At 54.0% G+C, this 24,184-nt stretch overlaps 2 protein-coding genes across 2 annotated transcripts in view; both read right to left on the bottom strand.

Annotated features, from left to right (window-relative positions):
- Mmel1 (membrane metalloendopeptidase like 1) overlaps nucleotides 1–5,857 on the bottom strand; it is a 29,686-nt gene extending 23,829 nt beyond the window's left edge. The window contains exons 1-2 of the mRNA XM_051173890.1: nucleotides 5,771–5,857; nucleotides 3,600–3,756 (exon numbers count right to left, since the gene is read on the bottom strand). Coding sequence (XP_051029847.1) covers nucleotides 3,600–3,747 — 148 coding nt within the window. The 5' untranslated portion in view covers nucleotides 3,748–3,756; nucleotides 5,771–5,857. The remainder of the gene's footprint in view (nucleotides 1–3,599; nucleotides 3,757–5,770) is intronic.
- Nucleotides 5,858–10,433: 4,576 nt separating this feature from the next.
- Nucleotides 10,434–23,301, bottom strand: Ttc34 (tetratricopeptide repeat domain 34). The gene is made up of 8 exons (XM_051173963.1): nucleotides 22,482–23,301; nucleotides 19,445–20,273; nucleotides 17,808–18,033; nucleotides 16,288–16,492; nucleotides 15,070–15,236; nucleotides 14,394–14,664; nucleotides 13,466–13,680; nucleotides 10,434–11,084 (listed from the first exon to the last, which is right to left on the bottom strand). The coding sequence occupies exons 1-8, from the start codon at nucleotides 23,299–23,301 to the stop codon at nucleotides 10,557–10,559; spliced, it is 3,261 nt and encodes a 1,086-aa protein (XP_051029920.1). The 3' UTR covers nucleotides 10,434–10,556.
- Between the last annotated feature and the right edge of the window lie 883 nt (nucleotides 23,302–24,184).

The raw sequence follows: 24,184 nt of genomic DNA, 5'->3' as shown, positions 1-24,184 counted from the left end.
GCAAGCCAGATGGCTCAAGAGTAGACACTTGTTGAGAAGGCCTGAAGACCTGAGTTTGACCCACGGAACCCATGTAAATACGGAAGGAATCAACTCCAAACGGTAGTCTTTGACCTCCACACCCATGCCTCACGTACCCCGCCTCATGCACACAAAATGAAATGGACATTCAGGGGGGAAATGGTTTATTTATAATTTTAACCTAGAAAATAAAAGAAAACATAAGAGTAACCATCAAAAGAATAAAAAAAAAATTCAAGTAAATTGAGGTGGGGAAACAGCTCAGTTTGAACAAAGGCAAGAAAAGATGGAACTGCATCGGAATCACAAGTACTGTAGACAAAAGACACATTCTAGAGATTACAGGGGATGCACGTAAGGGAAATCCTCCCAGTGAAAGACAAGCTGGAAACCCAGCCATCACGGCTGCAGGAGAAACAGCCGAGTGGCACACGGGAAGCTTCCCGAGGAGAAGAAAGTGAAGTGCTGGCATTCAATCCTCCAGACCCACATAGTGGAAGGGGAAACCGATCCCTACAAACGGTCCTCTGATCTTCACATGCGTGACATAACCCCCCCCACCCCCGACACTACACAGATAAAATGTGATGTAAAAATTGTAAGAAACTGCTTTGTTTTTATTATTTTATTTTTATGTGTGTGCGTTTGCTTACATGTTTACCTGTGTACCACGTGTGTGCCTGATGCCTGTGGAAGCCAGAAGAGGGTATCAGATCTCCTGGAACTGGAGTTACAGATGGTTATAAGCTGCCATGTGGGTGCTGGGAATTGAACTCCTGTCCTCTGGAAGAACAGAACAGCTAGTGCCCTTAACCACTGAGCAACCTCTCCAGCTCTATATTTTATCTATATTTTAAAGGAACAGATCCCACAGTGAGTTCTGGCTAGGATAAGGTCACCGTGTAACTGTGTGTAGTGGGCTGATTCTGTGTGTGTATCTAAATATAAAACTGCAGGGGTAAGGAACTCACACACCTAAAATAAAAATTAATAAGTCACATATAATTGCATATGTTTATGAAACTAAATTTGTAGTTTATGGCTTTTTTCCCCATGGAGGGTGTTTGAGGAAAACATCATTTTTTAAAAGATTTTATTTTACTTTATGTGCATGGGTGTTTTGTCTTTGTGTATGTGCATCACATGTGAGCTGTTACATGAGTGCTGGGAATTAAGCCTGGGTCTTTTGGAAGAGCAGTCAATGCTCTTAACTGCTGAGCCATCTCCAGTCCCTTATGGTGAAATTTATGTTCATGTGCTAATCTTAAATCGGTGAGATAAATTAAACCTTGGTAGCATGTCAGGAATTTGACAAGTCTCTAGTGCACAAATTTCACACTCCTTTTAGTAACTATCTGGAAGATCAAGAGAATGAAGAAAGCAAAGATCTGAGGGGCCTTCACTGAACTCACAGGCAGCTATGGACACTGTCATTCTGCAGCTAGGGACAGGCATAGCCCTCCAGTGTATCTGGCCTATTTTAAAATTCTTAATTGGCCTAAGTGATGGGGGATGCCCTTCTGTATGCTGTGAATATATTTTTCTCTTATTGGTTGACAAATAAATGCTGATTGGCCAGTAGCCAGGTAGGAAGTACAGGCAGGACCACCAGATGAGGAGAATTCTGGGAGGAGAAAAGGAGAGGAGGAGTCAGGAGGGAGACACCATGTAGCTACCGGGAAGATAGGATGTTTGGCGTTCTCCAGTAAGCCAAGATCATGTGGAGATACATAGATTAATAGAAATAGGTTAACGATTAAGAGAGAGCTAGCTAGTAAGAAGCCCGAGCAATTGGCTAAACAGTTTATAATTAATATATAGCCTCTGTGTGTTTATTTGGGACCGGGCAGGACAGAAATTCCATCTACACCTAAGGCTAGTATAATGGCTAGCATTGTCAACTCGATTGGATCCAGATGCATGTGTGAGACAAGGGCTTCTTGTGAGTGCTCGTGGAGAACCGCCTTGACTAAGGTGTGAATGGCTGCCCACTGTGGGTGGGACCATTCCCTAGGAAGGTATCTCAGGACTGTGGGTTGGCTGTGGGGAGACGATGAATACTTGCTCTCTTACCTTGCATTTCTCAGTTTTTTTTTTTTTAAATCACAACAGAAACATTCCAAAGAAGGCTAACCTCAGGCAAGTGCCAGATTCCCACCAGACCACCTCCAACTCTCCAATTGGGTTTCTGACAACTGTGCAACTGACCCAGAGGTCAGTAAAAATTCACAGTGGTAACATAAGGGCATATGGGTATTGAAACTAAAGAGCAAAAAGTTACTCACACATCAGAAATAATAATAACAAAAATCCTCCAAACAGAAACAAGAAAATATTTAAAAATGGATACTAAAAAAAGCCACCCGTCTGCCCAGTCCTGACTGAAGTCCTGAGCTGAAGCCCAGCGGCCCAGGAGGCCTAGAGATGGAGGAAGCAAAGATTGGGAGCCCCTAGAGGAGCCAAGGGGACCTTGGCTGTCCCAGAGGTCATACTACTTGAAGAGTGAATGGAGAGCCAGTCAGGGAGAAGACAGACAGACAGAAGAGGACACCCCCCCCCCCCTTCTACCGCAGGGCTGCCAGTGGGACCAGGAGGCCTGTTCTCTGGAGGCCTCAAAATTGTGTGTTTTGGGACCAACGAACCTCAAAGTCCCCGGGGCCTCGGGCTCTGCTGGGCACAGGAGCCCTGAAATTCCTGCCCTTTGAGTTGGCAACACTTGTCAATCAACCCTTGCAGGAGGACCTAGGCATCAGAGACCACAGTGGCCACTGCGTGGAAGTCACATTGTACATGGACTCTTGAAGGCAGCCCTGGGTGAGGTAGAACCCACTTGTGTTTTCCAGCTGGCCCTCCCTCATCAGGAGTTCCCTGAGGGAGCATTCAGGCTCTGGTGCCCCAGTGAGCCTGAGCCAGGTGAGCCTGAGCTAGGAGTGGAGCAGTGGACCTTCCTTCTTCCATACGTTTACCCCCACCCCGCCCCCAGCTCAAAAGGGATGAAGGGCTTTGAGGATGCGTGGTTGAGGGGTGTCTAGGTGCCCCATCATCCAAAGGGAGCACCCTAGTCCTGCATGAGGTCCTTTAGGAAGAGGTCAGCGTGTGTAAAGCAGTTCCTGAGACATCCAAAGGACAGCCCTAGCCACTCCTCCACCTCCGTGGGTCCTCAAGCTAGCCCCTTCCCTCAGACTTGCAATAAGCAAGAGCCTGCACCAGAGGCCAGCAGGCCATCATGACTGGCACCAGGAGAGATAGCTCAAGGGCTCGGGCTCTTGCTGCTGGGCCACCTGGGGACTGCAGCAGCCACTCTGCCAGGGCTGGCCCGGTGGGGCGGGGGACCTGTCTGCAGCATCCTTGAGTCCTGCTGAGGCAGAGGGGGCGGAGGCAGAGCCTGCCAGCAACTGCTGCGCCAGCAAGCCAGGGCAGAGCTTTCTGGATGGGGGACGCTGGGTCCATGCAGGTCAGTGTCCCTTTTGTGGTACCTCTGGAGTCAGCAGCATCCCCTGGGAGGGGGCAGGGGGCATGCAAAGCCCCGGGCGGGGGTGGGTAGGGAGAAGGTAAGGGGGCAGGGTGTCCTTACTCACCTCTGCTGTAGAGGACACCCAGGGCCACTAGGGCTCCCAGCAGCAGAAGCAGCAGCAGCAGCAGCCCCCCCTCCAGGAAGCCTGAGAGCTTCTTTCTAGACCGGTCTGCTTTCTCCACCATCCCCACTGGGCTCTCCGACTTCCCCATCAGCAGGTTCTGGGTGGAAAGCACACAGCTGAGCACCCCAGGCCAGGGACAGGAGAGGCAGCTGGAGCTTGAATGCCCTGACCACAGTGGAAATGGTGCTTTGGGGATGCTGTGTCCTGGTCTCCGCCCGCCCTTAAAGCTGCAAACTGTGCCCTGAGTGCCCTGGTCTTGGGGTCCGTAGGGGTCTCTGAGTGCCCAGGGAACCCCTGTGTAGAAGGGAGACCTGGCCATGAGGTCATGATGGCCATTGCTTCTCCAAGTTAGTTTCTCTCTTGTTCCATTGTCTGACATGGCAGGGACTACCTTGTCCTGGGGCTACTCTGCTCAGGGTCTGGGGTCTGCATGCTGGACCCAGGAGGCTCAGCCTGGATATCCACTGGCCTCTGCAGGGGAGCCTGCTTGGGTTGCCTGTGCCCAAGAGTTCCTGGAGTTATGGACCTGGAAGCCGGATGAGGGATGCTGCTGGGAAGGTGGCTCGGGCCCTGAGCTCTGGACTGTCCTTACACTGTTGCTGTTGCAATCTGGAGTTTCAGGGGTGGTGGGGGCTGGAAGGGCGAGAGTGTGCATGTGGGAACCAAGCAGGGCAAGGGAGAATCAGCTGCTTGAGTCCTCTCCCCATTATCTGTCGGGGTGTGAGCAGATCGGGTCATCACCTTCACCTTGTCACTATGGGGAAGGCGTTTTCCTGAGCCACAACGGGGTGGGCAGATGTGGAGGACACATAAGGTTGGGGGCAGGTTGCTGCTGGGACCAGGACAGGAAGCTGGGTAGGGATGGCTGCAGGACAGGCACAGATGGCTGACAAGGTGGGGTGCTCCTATGAGCCTCAATTCTGCCTCCAGTCCATGGGGACCTTGGTGCCTCCGTTTATACATCATCTTCCAAATGGCCCAGGCTGGCAGCCTGGCATGGCTGTCTCTGACAGGCACGCTGCAGAGTGGGCTGGGCCCTGGGCCCTACTCCCCGCTTCGTGGCTGTCAGTCAATTGTCCCCTTTCTGTCTCTTGGAGCTCACAAACCCAGCACCTCTGGTTGCTCAGACAATGTGTTCCTGCTATCATCTCAGGACACTGTGGGCCTGACACTTCACACTGTGCCCTCCTCCCTACCCCTTCCCCCATCTCCTCGAGTCACTTTGTCAGGATGCCCATCCCCAGGTCCTTAACTAAGGGGAAAATGAAGCCTGAAAGATGGCGCCTCTCCCGACCCGGCTTTCAAGTTCAACGGAGCAACCTTAGCCTGTTCCTGTTCTGAGCTGTCCTAACACACAGTGCTACAACCCCAAATGCTCTTATTCATGTCATACTCATGAGAATACCAGCTCCCCCAGGGCTGGGGCTCCTGTGTCTTCGTGTGGGGCATCCACAGCACCAGTTGAAAAAGCGAGTGAATAAGTAAATGAAGGACAAGCCTGGGGCTGGGCCTGGCCTTTACAGCTGGTGTTCTAGCAACCTGTTCTGACTCCGAATGTGTCAGCTAATTCTCATCTGCCTCCTGCTGGCCCACATCATTCTGTCCTGCAAATGTCACGTCCTGCTAACAAGGCACACACAATAAAACACACACAGCCAGGTGGCGTGGGGCAGGTCTGTGCTGGGCAAGAGGGAAAGGAGTCAGTGTGGCCCTGAAGTTGGCTTTCATCTCCCTGGAGATGTTCCAGGAGACCTTCTGGGTTGCCATGATGAGGGGCTGGGAGCCTTTCAGGTAGGAAAGGGATCAAAGGAGCTACCCAACTAAGTGTAGGTGGTAGAATGCTGAAACACTCGGTGCCCCCAAGTGAAATGTCAGGGTTCTCAGAGGGTGTGCCATGACAAAGCTTAGGTGTCAAGCGTGTTGTGCATGCCTGGAATCCTAGCACCTGGGAGGCTGAGACAGGAGGATTGCTGTGTACTCAAGGCCAGCCTGGGCTACAGAGCGAGTCCACCCCAAACAAAACAAAACAAAACAAAAGACCCAAACCCAAACAACAAAACAAGATACCACCCAGTGAAGCAGGCGGGCGGAGCCCTCTCGGTGAGCCTTACCTAGTGATCACAGGAGCCGCAGCCACCACAGGGCAGGTCCTTAAAGGCTGGGTTAGGATGTCTCAGAGCTGGGGTGAGATGGCCACCGTGGGTGGAGCAGAGCAGCGGTCAGGCCGATCTGGCTGTGAGGTCACACGGTGCTGGCTTCTGACTCACCTTTATGATGGCTTGAGCTCCTTGGAGATGGGACATACTCAGGCATTCCATGGCTTTAGAGTGGGGGAGGGGTAGGTGTGCTTTCTGGGTTAGGGACCCGGCTGAGGGGGTGTTCTGATCCCCCAAGCCTTATCTCCCCCTCATTTCTGTCTCGACTCTAGTGCAAAGGGAACCAGGCGCTACTCAGAAGGAAACCCGATTGATGCTTATTTGGCCTGAGGTGTTGGTAGGGTTTCAACTGCAGGCTGATACGAGTGGCCCCTCCTCTGGCATTCTTCCTTGTAGTCTCTGGGTAGGGGTGAGGAAGGACTTGCTGGCATAAGGGAGGCCCTGCCCATGGTGATGGACTGGCATGGGATTACAAAGGATTCTCACTCAAGATGATAACGACAGGCTGGACTGCTTTCCAGGGCCCATGAGGAAATTGAAATTCAGACTCCAACCCAGAGCCAGAAAGGGAGCCTGGATAGGGACCTGGAAGAGGGCTTTGGGCTTAGGGGCTGTCTTCCAGATCTTCAAATATGAGCTAGGAATACGTTCAAAGAAAGTGGTAGGGCTCTAAGTGCTGACCAGGCCTGACACGGATAAATGCTCCTGGCCTCCAAGGGCATCTGGACAGGGCTGGACTGCAGAGGCAGGGTCCCATGAAAACAATCTCCTAATGGGGCTGTTGGAAACGTTGGGTTTGTGCTCTGATGCTTCAGAGGGTGGCCCATGTCCTCGGGAGAGGGCAGTCCTCACCTGCAGCTCAGAGCTGGGCTGGGACCTTAGGTCCATTGCTTGGAATTTTGGGAGGAATTAGTGGTTGTTTTTCTTTTTGGTATGCACAAGTGCCTAGCAGAAGCAACTTAAGGAAGGATTTAACTTGGAGCAGTTTGAAGGTTCAGTGCATCACGGCAGGGAAGGTTCGGCGGCAGGAGCAAGAGGCCTCTGGCCTCCCTGCATCTGCAATCAGGAAACAGAATGATGAACGCCATTGCTCAGCTTATGTTTTCCTTTTCATTCAGTCCAGGGCCCCGGCTGGCTCATGGGATGGCACCACCCACATCCAGGGTGGCTCTTCCCTCTTTAGTCGAACCTTTTTGGAAATACTCTTGTGAAACATACCCAGGGGTACCTCTGGGTGATTCCAAATCCCTGCAACTTGATGCTGATTAACGAACACAGATGGATCCTGTCATGAAAACGAGTGTAAGGCCAATGCCAAGAAGGTGTGATCAAGCCTCACCTGCCAGGGGCTGCGTAGGGTGAGTAGGAAGCTAGTCTCCTGAGCAAAGAGGGGGGCATTTGGCTGATCCGATGGATGCCTCAGAACATGGCAGTGTGTCATTCACGAGGGGTTTACCCCAGTTTCGCTAAGAACTGCCTAACAACCAATAGCTCTCCAGATGAACCGGTGTTATGGGAATCTCTGGTATGACTTCTGCCTTCTTTATGGATGTTTCCTACTATATAGGCAGGAAGAGTGACTGTTCAGTTAGCCCCAGGGGCTTCTTGCCTGTGGCTTCTCCAGAATTGAGATTACAGGTGTGTGGCGCTTTGGCCTGGCGTTTTATCTCCCCAGTTCTGGGGGGATTGAACCCAGGTCCTTGTGCTTGTAAAATAAGCACTTTTCTGAGCTGTCTGCTGATGTGGGATGTCCTTCTGTGTGCTACGAATATGTGTTGCTTTTATTGATTGATAATTAAAGCTGATGTGACCAGTGGCCAGGCAGAATGTAGGCAGGCAGGAAATCCAAACAGAGAAAAAGAAGGCAAGGCCAGGAAAACACCATGCAGCTGCCAAAGCTGTAAGATGCTGGAGTATTACTGGTAAGCCACAGCCTCGTGGCAATACACAGACTAACAGAAATGGGTTAATTTATGAGAGCTAGCCAGTGACATGTCTGAGCTACTGGCCAAACAATTCTAATATTAGCCTCTGAGTGATTATTTCATAAGCAGTTGCAGGGATCCTGGTCCAGTGGAACCGGTGAGACAGAGAAAAACACTCAACTGTAATCTGTGCAGCCCCCTTTACTGAGTTCTTATGAGAAGATTAGACATCAAACAGGAATGGGCGAAGGTGAGAACTCAAGGAACTCAACCTTTCAAACCTTTCAAGTGTCGATCCCCGCCCCCCAAAGAAGGGACATATGGGGACACTAGCCTTTCTCATTTGAAAACCTCATGGTAAGTCAGTGCTGAACGGCCTGGCTTTAGACCCTTAGCAGGTCGGGTTTTAGGAGCCCCTGAATGTGACTGAAGACCAAGCTGCCCCCTTGAGGCTGTGGTTCACACACTGTGAGGGGGCAGAGTCTAGGGCGGTAGCCAACTGGATTGGGGTGGCTCTGTGCACACAGCTCCTGATGGGAATTCTGTTTAGATCACACTCTGCTTAAGGTGACTCATGGCTTGCTGGGTTCAGTGAAAGCTGGACCCCAGGGTCCACAATAAACCAGAGACTCTGGAACCACACAAGGGCTGGACACCTGCTCTCGGGGCACAAGGCTTGGGTTCTTTCCCCTCCAGCCAAGCATGGAGGAAGGAGCTGGGAGATCGTGGGTAGGAGTTTGAGAACTGCAAGGAAGTTGATGGATCTGCAGAGTGTAAGCTCCAGGGTGTGGGGGCAGTAATCCTGTAGGCATAGACCCCAGCTAGGGTGCACGCACAGCTACTAGAAGCCTCCACCAAGTCTTCTCTTCTGATATAGCCTGGGGCTGTTTCATGAGACCCGATGTAAGGGCTGAGGGGCTTGGCCAGCTAAGACTCACCTCCCTCTTCGGGGACCAGGGCAGAGTGGCGGTGAGGAGGAGACACTATATCTCTGTTCACTCAGCTGCTATGACAGAAATATTGCAGACTGGGGGCCTTACCCAGTGAGCTTTATTTTTCATGGCTACGCAAGTCAAAGGCTTGGAACACCGGCAGGCATGTGGGGGCAGGCCGGCCTCCTGGTTTGTAGATGGCATCTTCCCACTCTGTCCTCACACGTGGGTGGGCTGAAGTGTCTTTAAAACGCCAGTAATTCCATTCTTTAAGGCTCAGATCTAATTCTTCCCCACATGAAAGGCTCCACACCAATGGAAGTGGGATCTGAACTCATGAATTCTTGGGATACATTCAGACCACAGCAAGGTGCCAGATAAGCAATGAAGTGTGTGTGTGTGTGTGTGTGTGTGTGTGTGTGTGTGTGGAATGAGACCCTGTGGAATGAGCCATGAGGTGCTGGGCGATGCCCCCTTGTGGCTGGAAATGGAGAGGGCTTTGCCAGATTTCAGTTCCTTCGTGCTCAGAATGACAAGGACTGGGATGTCCTGGAGTGGATGAATGTGATTAGATACCTCAGGTTGAAGGAGAGCAAGAAAAAAAGGCACAGGGTGAGGAGGGCACCCCCAGGTGACAACTACCTGCCACTCCACCTTCCCGCTGAGCCACCGTCAGCCAGCAGGATTCAGTGGCCTTGACTCTGGTCCTGCTGGGTGTTGGCAAGTGTCCACGGTGCCAAGGAATACAAGGTGGAGAGGTGTGTGGTGGGTGCAGGGGTCACATGAGAGGCGCATAGGCTGTCTTAGAGACTGCAGTGGGAAAGGAAGGCAGGAACCAGGCTGTGCCTCAGGGAGCCTCTCTAGGCTCCCTCCTCTTCCTGGGCCTCTGTGGAATGCCCTGACCCCCTGGGGCACAGCTTGCCTGGTCTCTACACATAGTAGCATGGAGGAGGGCTCTCACCACAGAGGGATGACAAGGCAGGGGGCAGGATCACAGGAAGGCGGCTGCTAAGCCCATCCATCCAATCGCTTCATTGCTGCTTGGGGATGGGAACTGTGTATCTGAGTCTGTCTAGGAGGTGAGGCAGTGGGTTTCTCTGGGGCTAGGAGGGAGGGGCAGTGAGGGCAAGGGGAAGTGCTCAAAATCCAGACACGCCGCCCTCACCCTCACGGGAGAACCCGGGAAGGGGTGTGTGTGCCACTTCGTGCCAAGCAGCCCTGTCCATTGTAATGAATGAATGAAACACTGCAGCCTGGCCGCTGTGACCGCTTTGATGATGGCGGCAGTGATGGCTGGAGCCCCATGCCAGGGAGCAAGACTGGATGGGGAGTTTGCCCCGAAAGGAAATTGCTGTTGAAGCTCAGACGCACCAAATCACACGCTGACAGTTTGGACAGGGCCAGACCAAGTGGAAGCCTGTGGTCTCTCCCCGCTTTTGAGGATCCCGGGACCTGGACCTGTGGAGGGAAGGGGCTGCCTGGGCTGTGCATGTAGTTCCCTGGTGAGTGACTTTGCAAAGCCAGTTCCACACGGGCGTCCAAGAATACGGACCTTGGGGAAGGCTGATGCAGAAGGCAGCCCAGGCCCAGTCTAAGCAAGCAGCTTTCTTCCCAGGGAGGGTTCTCTGGGGCGGCACGTCTCCCCCAAGACCCTGAGGTACCAGCCCTGGTCTTGCCCTGTGGTTGCTCCAAGGCCAGGTGTGGGCAGAGTTGAGGTTGCCTCTTCAGTGGGCCGTGAGCCGCCCAGGATAGCTGTTCTGCGTAAGCCTTCCAGAAGTGTCTTCTTTAGCCCTATAGCAAAGGACAGGGAAGGGTGGCCAGTGGAGAGGGCAGCTCTTGGATCTGGGGAGTCAAGTGACCCTGGATGAGAAGTTAGGCTGCTGGTCAGTGTAGTCTGCAGCCAGAGGACACCTCCTTTCGAGTCCTCGCCTTCAGCCTCTTCAGCCCACTGTGGCTGGGCTCCATCAGGAGGCCATTCTGGGCTGCCGTCCAGGCCTCTTCATAGTGCTGCTCCTCTAGACAGCGCTGCCCATGGGCCAGGAACACACTGGCTGTGGGGGCCCGGCCTGGCTGCTTTGACAGGCTGCTTTGAGCTTGGGCTGGTGACAGGGCCAAGGCCCGGGTGAAGGCCCCTGCAGCTCCATCCTTATCGCCCAGGCTCAGAAGCAGGCGACCCCGGGAGCAGAAATCCTCTGTCCGCCTTGGCAGGTCACTGTCCTCTGCACCCTCCTGCAGCACACGGTCCAGGTCCCCGAGTGCCCGGTCATACTCCTGCAGCTGGGTCAGGCAGGCGGTTCGGAGACGCAAGAGATAAGGACTGTTGCCTCCAGCCAGGATGGCCAAGGAACAGTAGCCCAGGGCCCGCCCCTGCTGTCCTAAATCCAAGAGGTTGCTTGCTTCCTTGACAGCGGCCTGCACAGGGGACACAGAGAAGGAGCACAATTAGCCTCTCTGCAGTCAGCCTCTGCTGGTGTCCGATCCCCTCCCTGTGCAGAAGACCCACCCATTCCTGGGAGCCTGGTCATGGGTAAGGATGCCTCCAGGCCCCTAGATAGATGACTCCTTGTGACTGAGGGCTGCAGCTGGCTTAGTATGTCTGCCTCCCCTTGGTCCCAGGCCTCTGCAGTTACCGCTACAGGGGGCAAACACCGCATGCCAGTTGGTTAGACCAGATGTTTCTGGTAGAAGGGCCGAAGGGTCCCCGGGTCTATAGGGATAGGGAACCGGCTTTCCCGCATGGAGTGCAGTGCTATCTCTCTGCATTAGATTGAAGGGCTCTAGGCTCTGAGGCTCACATGAGGGCGTCTGCTATTATTATTCTCTTCTGTGTGATATGATAGAGCTTCTAGCCATCCCTGCTGAGCTGCCTACTCCTTGTGGCTGCCGGGCACAGCTTGAAGGGACTCAAACACCACTGAAGAAAAGAACATCCAAGTTCTGCAGAATCCATGCTCCGCCCTGCTTGCGGAGCGGAGCTGACTGAGTAGGCGCAGGCGCAGTATAGCAGGCCTGCTTTTGACCGGCGGGACCAGTACGGGGGCAGGAAGCTAGGAGAGGCTACTTCCGGGTTGGTGCCTGTTGCTGGGCAACCGAATGCTGATTGCCTAACCCAGACTCTGGGGCTAAGACCTCTAGGCCTTGGAGTCTCCCCCGTGTTTTCCCAATTCTCCCTTTTCAAGCTCCGGGACCTCCCCAGACCTCCATCTCAAGTTCCCATTCCCTGCTCCAGCTCCAGGAACCCCGTAGCAGCCCTCCCCCCCCCCCCCGTTCCTGGAAATCAGGAATCCTTAATCTTCCTTTAGCTTGGGGATCGTGATTCCCTTTCTGACCTTATTAGAGCTTCAGAATCCCATTCCCCAGCCCCCTCCAGTTCTGGGACTCCTATCTGGCACTCAGGACCTCAGAGACATCTCTGGCCCCACCCAGACCTAGGACTCCCCAGGCCCCGACCCTGTGTAAGCTTGGGGACTTGAGCCTACCTTCCTGGGTGCCCTGACTGTAGGGTAAAAGGGCCAGCTAGGAAAACACACCCTGGCCCTGAAACCATAGCCAAAGGCCGTGAAAGAGGCACACTTTGGCCCTGAAACCAGAGTCAAGAAACACACTCTGACCCTGACCAACTCAGTACAAAAACCAACCAATCCCTGAGCATGAAATCCGGCCAATCTCTGAGTTGATCCAAGCTCAGGGATTGAAATCCCACCAATTCCCACCCTGAAAATCTCTACCTGGAAAATCTCTGCCCCCCCCCCCCAAGCCTTATATAAGCCCCGTGTCTGTGCAGTTCACTGCTGCCCCTTTCCACCCAGGCAGAGGCAGCTGCCCCCCTGGATTCGTCCCTCCCAATAAATCTATTGAATGAGGTTTGGGTGAGACCTTCTTTTGCAGGAATGGGCAGAACGCAGAAGTAACATCTTTCAGAGGAGCAGAGCAGAATTTTAACACTTTCACTGGGGAAAACTTCCCCTAGGGGTCAAAATCGTTACACTCCAGGGAGAACTGAGCAGAACTGTAACAATTTCACTGGGGAAACCCTCCTCTGCAGCAGCAGAGTTGTTACATTGGGGAAACCTTTCCCTGGAGCAGGGCTGTAAGCTGCTATGCTTATGGTGACTTCACAGTACTCCTCGGTTCACGACTGCCAGGATCCCATTCTATCTGAGCTGCAAGGTTTACACTGACCTCTTTCTCTTAGCTCACAGGCCAGATCCCAGGCCCTCCCTGCCCTGAGGCTTTAGTCCCTTAGAACTCTATACTATAGAATACTATTCTATAGACTCTCTGGACTCCAGCCTGGCTGCTCCTCTCAGTTTAAGCCCAGCCAGCCCATCACAGTCCTTGTCCCCTTTCTTCTGGCAGCACGTCCCTTGCTTAAGAAGCCTTCAACACTGTTCAGCCATTCCTGCTGTTTCAGCCACTCTGATATGCCCTTTTCCATGTCACTCAACTGGCAGAATTTAGAGTAATGGAGAAACGGAGGCAGGAGAGACACTTGTTTTGCTCTTGACGCTATGTCCCTCTGACTCCAAGGCATAAAGCCTGAACTTGTACACTTTTCCTCTTGGTATTCACAGCCTGAGCTGGGTCCTGGGGTGGGGCTTGTATCAGAGTAAGGGGGGGTGTTCCCAGAAATCTTCCCTGGCCAGATCTGGGGTTTTTTATTCCTCCCCACTCCAAACCTAAGGAAGCCAGATAGCAAGCAAGAAGGGAAGAGCTGCCTGGGGTGGATGTGGAGTTCTGAGACTTGTGGTCCTGGGACAAGGTCGGCATGGGGGTTGTGGGGTGCTGCATACCTGGGTAAGACTCTGCCGCTCTGGGGACTCAAGGAGATGAAGCAGAAAGCTGAGGTCCTGAGTGTCTGTCTCTGCCAGGCATTGCAAGTCATGGATAGCACTGGACACATCTCCCTTTTTAAGCTGGAGCAAGCCTCGCCGGGCTTGGGCAGCCTCTGATGATGGGGTGAGCTGTAGGGCTTCTTGCAAGTGGATGCCAGCCTCCTGGTACTTGCCTGTAGGGAGCAGGGGAGGATGGTCAGTGTGTGTGTGTGTGTGTGTGTGTGTGTGAGAGAGAGAGAGAGAGAGAGATTGAGAGAGAGAGAGAGAGAGAGAGAGAGAGAGAGAGAGAGAGGCCCAGGAAGGAGGACATCTAGCTCTAGGGAGCTACTTTGGTGTTTCTTACTCTGTCTTGGTTTGGGTCCAGTTAATGGGTGCAGGCTCAGCCTCAGTAGAAGCAGAGCTGTGGGGCAGCCCCCTGAAGTCATTGGAAGGTAAATGCAGATTACAGAGAGCTTCCTTTCAAACAAGGGTGACCAGGAAACCCACATGGCACATGTGGGTGCACAAGCCTTTGGGTCTGCCTCTGTCAGCACAGGGGTGTGATTTGAAAAACCGGAGGGCAAAGCCAGGTGGTGGCGGCATATGCCTTTAATTCCAGTAATAGGGAGGCAGAGGAAGGTGGATTTCTAAGTTTGAGGCCAGCTTGGTCTACAGAGCCAGTTCCATGACCGCCAAGGCAACACAGAGAAACTCTGTCTTAAAAAACAAAACAAGACAAACAAACAAAAAGCCAGAGAGTTGTCATCCCACAGGCCCTACAGGGATTGGAAATAGCAGGATCTGGAAACTTAGAAGCCATAGTCCAGGGACTCTTTCTCCACTGAAAATAACAAGAGGGTCAGGAATGTGGGACAGAGGCCCATGTCCTCTGCTCTTGCACACATACCCAGCACTGTGAGGATGTCTGTGAGAAGCAGGCGCCAACTGGGCTGTGCAGCATTGATTCCAATCAGTGCCTCCCCCACAGCAAGGAGGCTCTGGGTGTCCTCCTCCCCGATGGGGCCTCCAGAGTCCAGCCACTGTTTCAGGAGGACCTGGCAGCGGGTACAGAGGCCACGTGTGAGGGGTGACTGGACTTCTGGCATCAGGGAGCGGATCTCAGAAATCACAGTGCCTGGGTCAAGCTTCAGGGCAGAGACCATGTCATCTACAGCTTCCTGCAAAGGGAGGAGAGAACTTGAGAAGAGACTGGAAGGGTGGGAGCCTCGGAGGGTCTGTCCCACCCAGCTTCCACCTTCCCTACTTTGACTATCCTGGCCTACCTACCACCTGCATAGATTTATTTACCACCCACTAGTTGCCCCCAAGGACTTGCACACCTATCCATGCAGACTGAGGCAGGAGAGCATGGAAGGCAGGATTAGCCAAAGGTGGACCTGTGGGAACGTGGCTCTTGTTCTCTGTAAGTGCTTGTGGGCAGAAGAATACCCAGTTATGATGTGCACCCTGACGGCTGGAAGGCCAGACCTTGCTCACTCTCCTTTAGCAGAGGAGGAAGGGTAGCACCCTGGTCACCCTCACTCCTGTTTGCCCAGCCCCGGGTGGAGAGCATGGGCTGGCACCTGAGTCTGGTCCAGGGCCAGATGCACGAAGGCTCGTCCACACAGAGCTTGCACATTCCTTGGTTCCTCCCGAAGCATGGAGTTGAAGTCAAACATGGCCGTCTTCTTCTGACCCAGGAGTCCATAACAGCGGGCTCGGGTGAGGAGGGACTCACTGGCCTGACTCCCTGAAGGAAGTAAATGCGGTCAAGACACAGCTTTGGCTAGGGCTCTTGTTCAGGGTCCCATCTAGTGTCCATCCTGGGTGGGCACAGGGACACAAGGTCCACCCTGGGGGGCTAACATTCTACTGGGTACCAAGACAGGCTGCAGTGGCTACTGGCCACAGTGCAGAAGCCCAGCCAGGGGGGATGGTGCCTGGGAGGATTAGTGGATGGTTGAGGTGTTCTAGGATGGTCTATGCCACTGTTTTGGGGATAGGCAGGGCTTGAGTAGTAGAATAAGTTCCTTATGCCAGTGTAGAGAAGGGAGGCATGTGGTAGGTAGGCTGGAAGGCTCAAAGGTGGGTAGCAATTCCCAGTGAATTCTGGGAGGTGGAGCCCTTCCCCCAACAGAATGCGTCCAACACACTCCTATGCGTATCTGTCTATTGTCCCACACTGGGAACCACATGCTTAATCCACTTTGGGCTCGGACAATTTCCTGCCACTGGTAACCTGCTGGACTCAGTACACCAATCACTCTCTCCCAACTCCCATGGGCTCTCTGCACACTCTTCCAGGAGCAAGCGATGGGGAGGCGCCAGTACAAGCTGCCGAGAAGCCAGCACAATCCGAATGAAGGTCTACACTGCTCTCAGCCCTGTGCTGACAAGCTCCAGGGACTGATGCTTGCACCATGGCAACCTGAGCACTGCATCCCAGCGCCCCCTCAGGGCAGGCCTGCTGCAACCCAGATGAGATGGCTTAGCTGGGTGTGGAGGCCAGGAGTGGTCACACAAAACCTGTCAGTGCTGTGAAGGGCTCAGGGGAACACACAGGGGAGGGCAGTCCACGAGCAGGGCAGGGTCCCAGCTAGCCCAGGCCCTTCTCAAGCCTTGGCATGTTCACTGGACAGCCAGGGTCCAACACTTAGGTGAGCTTGGTAAATGGTCCCAACTTGGCCGCACTGTGGAGGCTCTGGGGCGTAGGGCTGTGCAGAACAAGCTTGTCCTCAGATTCCATGTCCCCCATGCATCTGGCGCAGGATTGGGACCCCTGGGGCTGCTGGGGTTCCCACCTGTGGCAAAGATGGCCAAAGAGAGGTAGGCGATGGCTTCCCTGGTGTGGGCCTCACCGACTGGCCCACCTGGCCGTGCCCGCAGTATGCTTAATGCCCGTGTGTGGCAGTGGCCTTGCAGCAGCTTCAGGTCCTCGTGGTGGAAGATGTCAAGGGTGTGCTGGAGACAGGCAATGTCCCCAGACTGAACCACCTTCTTCACCAGCTGTGGGAACAAGAGTGCAGTCGCCACTGTCCTCCCTGTTGGTCCTCTTCTTTCTGCCCACACCCTTCCCAGCACCTGCTGCCCTTAGGAGGCCCTGGCTCTGTCTCCGTAAGTCTGGGGTGCGGGAAAGCTGTCTGTTTTGAGCCCTGGAAGCTTTCTATGAATTGCAGCCCCAGCCACTTAAGCCCTTGAAGGTATGTTTGTCCTCCATTTACTGTGCCTCCTCCAAAGAGGACGGGTACATGGGGAGTGAGGAAGAATCAGAATGGCAGGGTGGGGTGGGGCTCTCCTTTCCCTGAGTCTTGGTGTCCTCCTTTGTCATGTGGGTGGAGACCCCACTCCAACATGCTAACCCAAAGAAGGCCTCAACAAGTTTGAGCAGGGGACAGCTCAGAACAGCAAGTTACGGGGACTCTGGGGAGCTCTCATAAGGTGTGGACCAGAAGCCAAGAATCTGGGGCTGGGTGGTGGTGGCGCATGCCTTTAGTCCCTGTGCTCAGGAGGCAGAGGCAGGAGGATCTCTGTGAGTTCAAGCCAGCCTGGTCTACAGAGCTATACAGAGAAAGCCTGTCTCAAAAAACAAAAACAAACGAAAAAACCAAACCAAAACAAAAGCCAAGAATCTGACCTGGCTCTAGCCAGGGTGAATGTCTCAGGCAGAGACAAGCTCCTCCCTCCATCTTGGGAGACACAACCCTGCTCCCCATGGGCCTGGTGCTGACTCCTGTCCCTGACAGAGAAGGATTGGTTAGTTCCAGGTTTCTGCCCAGGGGATCAGGGTTCCAGCCAGACCAGAGGAAGAAGTGGGTTTGTCCCTCAACCCAGACTCTGAGGCCAGAAATCCACCCAGAAACATGAACTGTGGACATTGGTGCAAATACAAAGCTCACAACACCCGGGTGCGGTCTTGAACTCCACCATGTGGGAGCGGGGGTTGTCAGAGGCCGGCAAGCAGGGATCAAGGGCCTCATTAAAGCCACATCTCTATTCCAGGAAGAGAGGCTTGAGTAGGGGCTCAGCCTATTATCCATTGGTCCTTGGTCACTTTCCATTATGCCACAGCCAAAGCAAATAGGAAGCACCTACCGTATGCAGGCACCTCCCAGGTCCCGGGCACTGCCTCAGCCAATGAGAGTCAGTGAATCGAGTGAGGGCTGGCCGCAGGTGGTGGAGTGGGGTTTAATGAGGTTTTCCTATCCCAAAGCCCACACTGTAGGAAGTACATTTAGGGCCATGGGATGCACAGTCTCCCCTCTCCCCCCACTCGGCAGACCTGTGTCCATTCCTACCTGCGTAAGTCTGCTGGGCCTCTCACCTGGTTGGCATCATGGCAGAAGCCCCTCCTCAGCTGAAGCAGGGCCAGCCGCACCAGCACAGGGGCTGCCTGGGGCCTCCTGGACAAGGCAATCAGTAGGGATTTGTGAGCATCATCCAGGCGGCCCAAGAGGTACAGGGCGTCGGCCACCAGGAGGCAGGAAGTCTCATCCTGTGCATCCAGCTCCATCAGCAGCATGGCCAGCTGGTACACACCATAGGCATCCCTACAGAGCAGGTGGGTCAGTGTGGGGCAGGTTTTTCCATACATCTCCTACATTGCTCAAGAGGTCAGGCCTCAGGTGAACCTGGTCCCCATCTATGATTGTAGCCTAGGTAGCATCTTTCCTAATGAGCTGCAGAGGTAGGGCCACTGCCTCAGTTTCCTTTCTTATAAATACAAGAATTGAAGTTTTGGCTTTGCTGGGTTCACCATAAAGAAGCACAGCAGCCATGGCAGGGCAGGGGAAGCTCATGGGTAGGTGTGGGGTGTGGACTGACAGTGGTGGATGAAGGCTAGGCAGCTGGAGTTACACCCATCAGGCCACAGGGAGTCACATGAGTCTGGAAGGGTGGGGTGGGTAGTACCTGAAGTCAAAGGCCCTTCCTTGGAGCTGCCTACCGAGCCAGAGCTACACCTTGTCCCCCTTTTGAGACAAGGTGTTGTGGAGACGGTGTCACAAATATGTTTAGAAACAAAGGGAAACTTAAAACTCAACATCAACAGAATTTAAGAGGAGGGATCCAAGCTGCATCTTCAGCAAAAACTCCATATTTTGAGGCATTTCGTGTGCACAATAAGAAATAATTATAATGACACATCGCAGGGGACTAGTGTTCAAGGGTTTCATCCTTTCCCTTTAAAAAGGGAATATTTGGGGCTGGAGTGATGGCTCAATGGTTAAGAGCACTGGCTGTTTCCCTAGAGGACTAGGATTCAATTACCAGCACACACATGATAACCACAACTGTAATTCCAGCTCCAAGATCTGATGCTCTTTTGCTGGCACTGCATACATGCGGTACACATACATACAGGCAAAAAAAAAAAAAAATCACAAAATAAAATGAAACACGCGCGCGTGCATGCGTGCACGTGCGAGTGTGTATGTGTATGAAAACGAGTGCAGGTCCTTTTGGAGGCCAGAGGCGCCGGATCTCCTGAAGCTGGAGTAACAGGCTGTTGTGAGTTACCTCATGCATGTTGCTGGGACCTGAACTCAGGATCTTACTAGCACTTGTCAACTGTTAAGCTATCTCTGCAGCTCCCTGACCTTTTTGGTTTTTGTTTTTTGTTTGTTTGCTTTTTGTGATTTTTTTTTGAGACAAGGTCTCACTTTGTAGCCCAGGATGGCCTGGAACTCAACAGCTCAGGTGGTCCTCATGGCGACCCTCCTGTATCATTCTCCCAAGGGCTTGGGTTGCAGAATGAGCCTCCACGCCCAGGGTATTCTTTACAGTAAGAGGAAGAACCCACAAAGTACCACTATCTGAGACCCAGGATCCTGACATCTCCTCCCTGGCTCCAGTTTCTTACCCATCCTTGCTTAGGGAAACCACCCAGACTATCCTAGCACAGTTTTCTATCAGACATCCCTCTCTAGTTTCCCCCACTTCCAGTGTGGGACAGGCTCTCACCCCTCCTGCGCCTGTGCAGTGGGGCTGGCTCCCTGAGCATCTTTCCTCACACAGCCGGGTGAGCGTAACAGCATCCTGCGGCCCTCTTCCCGCAGCACGGTCAGCAGCAGCCCTCGCTGGTTCCAGGGCACGTAGGCTTTGGCGACTAGCAGCGCCTCCTCCGGCCTCAGCCGGCAGGCGGTGACATAGTCCAGCGCGCCCAGGAAGGCGCTGCCTTCCAGCACCCGCAGCAGCCCTCGGCCGCACAGTGCGCGCACGCAGCCTTCCGCATGCGGTGCCCCGCGCTCCACCACCGCCTGGAAGTCCTTGCGGGCACGCCGCGCATCGCTCGCGTGCAGAGCGCAGAAGCCGCGCAGCGCTAGCAGCGGCGCCAAGTCTCCAGTTCGGTCCTCTATGCTCTCCCCAAGACGCCTGGGCCGCAGGAGGCGCTCACACTGCGCGCGAGCCCCAGCCACGTCCCCGGCCAGCAGCAGGCACTCGGCCAGGCGGATCCCTAGCGCGCGTCGCCTTCGGGCGGGAGCCACGCGGAGCAGGACGTGGAGCGCGTGGGTCACAGGAATCAACAGCTCGCGGTCTGCGTCCTCTCTCAGCTCCGGGCGGCTTCGCACAGCCTTCAGGAAGCTGGAGAATCCCACGAACGCGGCCTCCTGCGCCTCAGCTTGCACGCGTTCGCGGTCCTTGGCGCTCAGCAGGGCCTGAAAGTGCCTTCGTGCTCTGGCAGGACTCTCACGGAAGGCCTCGTGTAGGTCCAGGAGCATGTCCCCGGCTCGGCCATCCAGGAAGGAGGCCGCGGCTGCGCGGGTGACCAGCAGGGCCACCAGGTGCTCACCTGGGGAGAGAAACAGGTGTTGCTCTGCTTTCCTAAAGCTCTTTCTGTCAGATCAGGGCCTCTCCCCCAAGTCTGCTGGTAACCAAGGGCTCTAGAATCACAAAGACGACCTCCATCCCGTGGCACCCATGAGTGATGCTTCAGCATCTGTACCAGCACCATAGCGGGCAGCTCCCGGTGCCACCCAGCACTGTTTGCCCAGAGTGGCTCTGGGTAGGCATCACCGCTCAGTTCCGATCAAAATTTGTTTACATTTCTTTCTGCCCTTACTTCTAGCAATGGGTTTTAGTTTCCTTTTTAGGGATGTAGCCTCGCCGGGCCCACTCTGTAAAACTGGGGTTCTGATCCTGACTTTGTAGGGTCGCCAGTCCTGGAATCTTTGCATCCTGCCTTCTTGGGACCCAATGCTTCTCTGCAGGAAACAGAGATAGCAGAGGGCCTAGGAAAGAAAGGCTCAGCAACGGAAGCTCTTACTGGAGAGTAGGTGGATCTCAGTCACTGCCTGAATCTCATGGCTTCGGTTCCTTTCGCATTTTAGGATGGGAACCCAATAAAACGACAAACAACCAGTTTGCACAGATGACCAAGAAACCCATCACCAACAGGGTCCTCTGTCCAGTCCTGGTGACAGAAGCCAGAGGTGTAAATAAAAGGTTGTGAGCAGAAGACAGGTCGTCCCTGGAAGCAGCAGGGGGCTCCCTGTAGCTGCTGACATCACATCCGTATCTCCTTCCAAGAATACAACCACACACACTTTAGATTTCTTAACTGTCCCACAGGCCACCAAGGCTCTATTTATCTTCCTTATGTTCTTCATGTCAGATAATCTCCATTTTATTTTAAATTTTGCTGACTCTTCTCCCATCTCTATGGTGCTGTTTTTTGTTTGTTTTGTTTTAATTTTTCCAGACAGGGTTTCTCCATGTAATAGCCCAGGCTGTCCTGGAACTCACTTTGTAGATCAGGCTGGCCTTGAACTCATAGAGATCTGCCTGCCTCTGCCTCCCAAATGCTAGGATTAAAGGCATGTGCCACCACCACCCAGCTTGATCTTTTCATTATTATTTCACTCCTCAATTAATTCCCATCTTTTTCGGGTGGTACTGGGTAGCAAACTCAGGTTTGTGTACATGTCAGGTAAGCACATCAGGACTGAGTTATACCCCAACTAGTATTTTTTAGATTGTACCCCAGACATTTGAGCAATGTTTTGTAAAACTCTCCATTTAGTTATGCACCTCAGGTGAGGGCTGAGTTTTGTTTTAGTAACTACTTAAGTTGCCTGGACTCAAACTTTAAATTCTGTCTCTTGTCTTCAGAGCCACATTCTCTTCTTAGTTCCTGAAGCTCCCACTTGACGCTTTCTTCACATAGATGACCTTATGTGTGTTCAATTCAACAGCTGGGTTTAACATTCAGATTTTGGACCCCATCCCTCCTGTCCCCTCCTCAGGACTTTCTGTCCAGAATTCCTCCTGAGTGGATACAATTGCAGAGATACTAGAGGATAAACCTTCAAGCTGCACCTTCGCCTCCCGTGGCCCCAGCTTCCTGCCTCCAGGCAGTCACCATCCGACACCTTCAAATACTTGCTTTTGATATTTTATCCAAAATAGGTAGTTGTTACCCGTGGGACAGGTGCCCTGACTGGTCAGTTCAGCTTCCTCTCAGTCACCCACCTTCCTAGTGTCCTCCCTCCAGCCTTCCGCCTTCCTAGCATCTTCTCCTTCAGCTTCCTCCTGACACCTCGGGACTTCCCAGTCTCCCAACCTCCTCCCAGCCTTCCAGGTCCCAGCAAGTCTGGCCTGCCTCTGGCTCCCGAATCACAGGCCATATACAATAGCAGAAGAAGCATCAGTTTGAAAAAACCTCCTGTCTGTTACCACCTCCTCCTCTTCCAGCCTCCCTGACTGTTTGGTGGCAAAGGCATTTCACATTCTTTCTTCCCTAGGGGTTTGGCACACGGCATATGACGCATAGACTGTTTCAGTCTCAGCCTGAGAAGCCCTCCCGGAGTAACAGCCAGATTTGTGCCTTGCATTTCCTAAGGCAAGAATCTTGTTTGCTCCTTTTTGGGTTCTCTGTCCCCAGCCCCAGCCCTCCTCATCCCAGCCCCAGCTCCGGTCCCGCCATAGGCTGGTTTTAGCTGTGGCTGGAGTGACAGTTGCCATGGCTCTTGGGAATGTGACTTGTGAGTCACTCCCTTACCTTGGGGTCTGTTCCCCGTTGAGTCAGGTTGCAGGTCCCGGCTGCACGCTGCCAAGCAATCTTCAAATCTACCTCTACGGAGCAGAGCTTTAGGTGACATGGCATCCACCCAGCTGCCCCTAGGGTCCAGGGCCTCCAGGAGCTCCAGGCAGTTGGTCTCCTGTGGGGTGGGGCTCCCTGTGGCCTTCAGGTGTCCTGAGAGGTGGTTCTGGAGGGAGCCGAGCAGCGTGGGGAGGTAGGGCTGCTGGTGGGTGTGGATGAAGGCCACTGTCCGGTCTGCACTGGATGCAAAGGCCTGAAGATAGGCAGTTATGCCCTCGCTGGCCTGGTCCACGGACAGGACCCAGGCCAGGGCACGGGTCAGCTGCAGCTCCAGGGTCTGTTGCGAGTGTGCATCCAGCAGGGCACTGCAGCGCTGTGCCACATCGGAGTAGTGCCCATGGGCTAGCAGGCCAGCTAAGAGGTACAGAACCGTGGCAGGGTGGTCTGGGTAAATGGCCCCAAGGAAGGCAGAGGCCAGTGGCCCGGTCAGGGAGACCACCGCCATGCCATCCCAGTGGATATCGGGGATCTGACTGTCCCCACGACACCAGGCCTCCAGTGTGGCCACCACAGGTGCCCCTGGGGCCTCAGCCAGGACAGCCCTCACGTGCCGTATGGCTGAAGGGCCATGACAACTGAAGGCAGCCAGGTAGAAGGCTGTGGCTAAGGGCAGCTCCCTCAGGGCCAAGTGATTGTCCCCCTCCTGGCAGAGGCAGGCCACGAGCTCCTGAGCTGACATCACGCTCTCAGTCCCCACTGGGCCAAACTCGGTCTTCATGAGTACCTGCAGGAGGGGAATTGTAGTTAGTGTTCAAGGTGTCATGTCAAGTGTCAAGCCTGGCCTCAGAGCAACCTCCCAGCTCCTGCCAGTGAGAACTCGTGCAGACCCTGCTGGGTAGAAACTTGGACCTCGCCACTAAGGAGACATTTTTGGAACCCTAGCTGGTCATGGGTTCTTCTGCTGGGGCTCACTTCTTATCTCCTTTGTCCAGTGGGATGGGACCCTGCCTATCAGGTTAGCCTCAGAGACCCTTGGTATCCATGTTGAGGAAGCAGCTCAGTGCTTATCGGATCAGGGGCCTGAGCAGACTCTGGGACACCTAGCTCCATCAATCAGGAAAGCCAATGACCAGAGTGTCTCAGAGCTCCAACCCTGCACTACACTCTCACCAACCTGCTCATGCCTGGGTGATGCAGGCTGAGGGCTATGGCCAAGAGGTGCTTGCCGGGTCTAGAGCTGGGTAGGGAGCACCACCAGACAACCCACAGTCTGCTCTGAGGTAAGGCTCCCCGACTGACCCTGGCCTCTGACCCCAGGAACTATTCTTGGCCTTTCTTTTCCTGGTCCCTGACATGCCTTCCCTGCCACACATGTTCAACACTTACAAGCTGAACCATCCGGGTCTGGGGATGGAAAGGCTCGGATGACTCAAATTCCTTATTAGGTTAGGACCAGGGGTGGTGGGTGCAGCGGCTGGTCAGCCCGGGGTGCTCTGGGCCCTTTTAGACAGTGGCCCAACCCGGCAGACACAGAGGCAGGTGAGGCCAATCTCCAGTTTCCAGGGAGCCTGTCAACATCCCATCCCGAAGCCGCCTAGCTGCTCAGTTATGCCCTCTAGTGGTCAGACATGCTCAAGCTGAGTATCTGCTGTCCTAGCCCT

Source organism: Phodopus roborovskii, unplaced genomic scaffold (assembly GCF_943737965.1).
Source record: "Phodopus roborovskii unplaced genomic scaffold, PHOROB, whole genome shotgun sequence".
Classification (NCBI taxonomy): Eukaryota; Metazoa; Chordata; class Mammalia; order Rodentia; family Cricetidae; genus Phodopus; species Phodopus roborovskii.
Note: the sequence above shows the minus strand (reverse complement) of the source record. Positions and strands in the feature narration are given on the sequence as shown.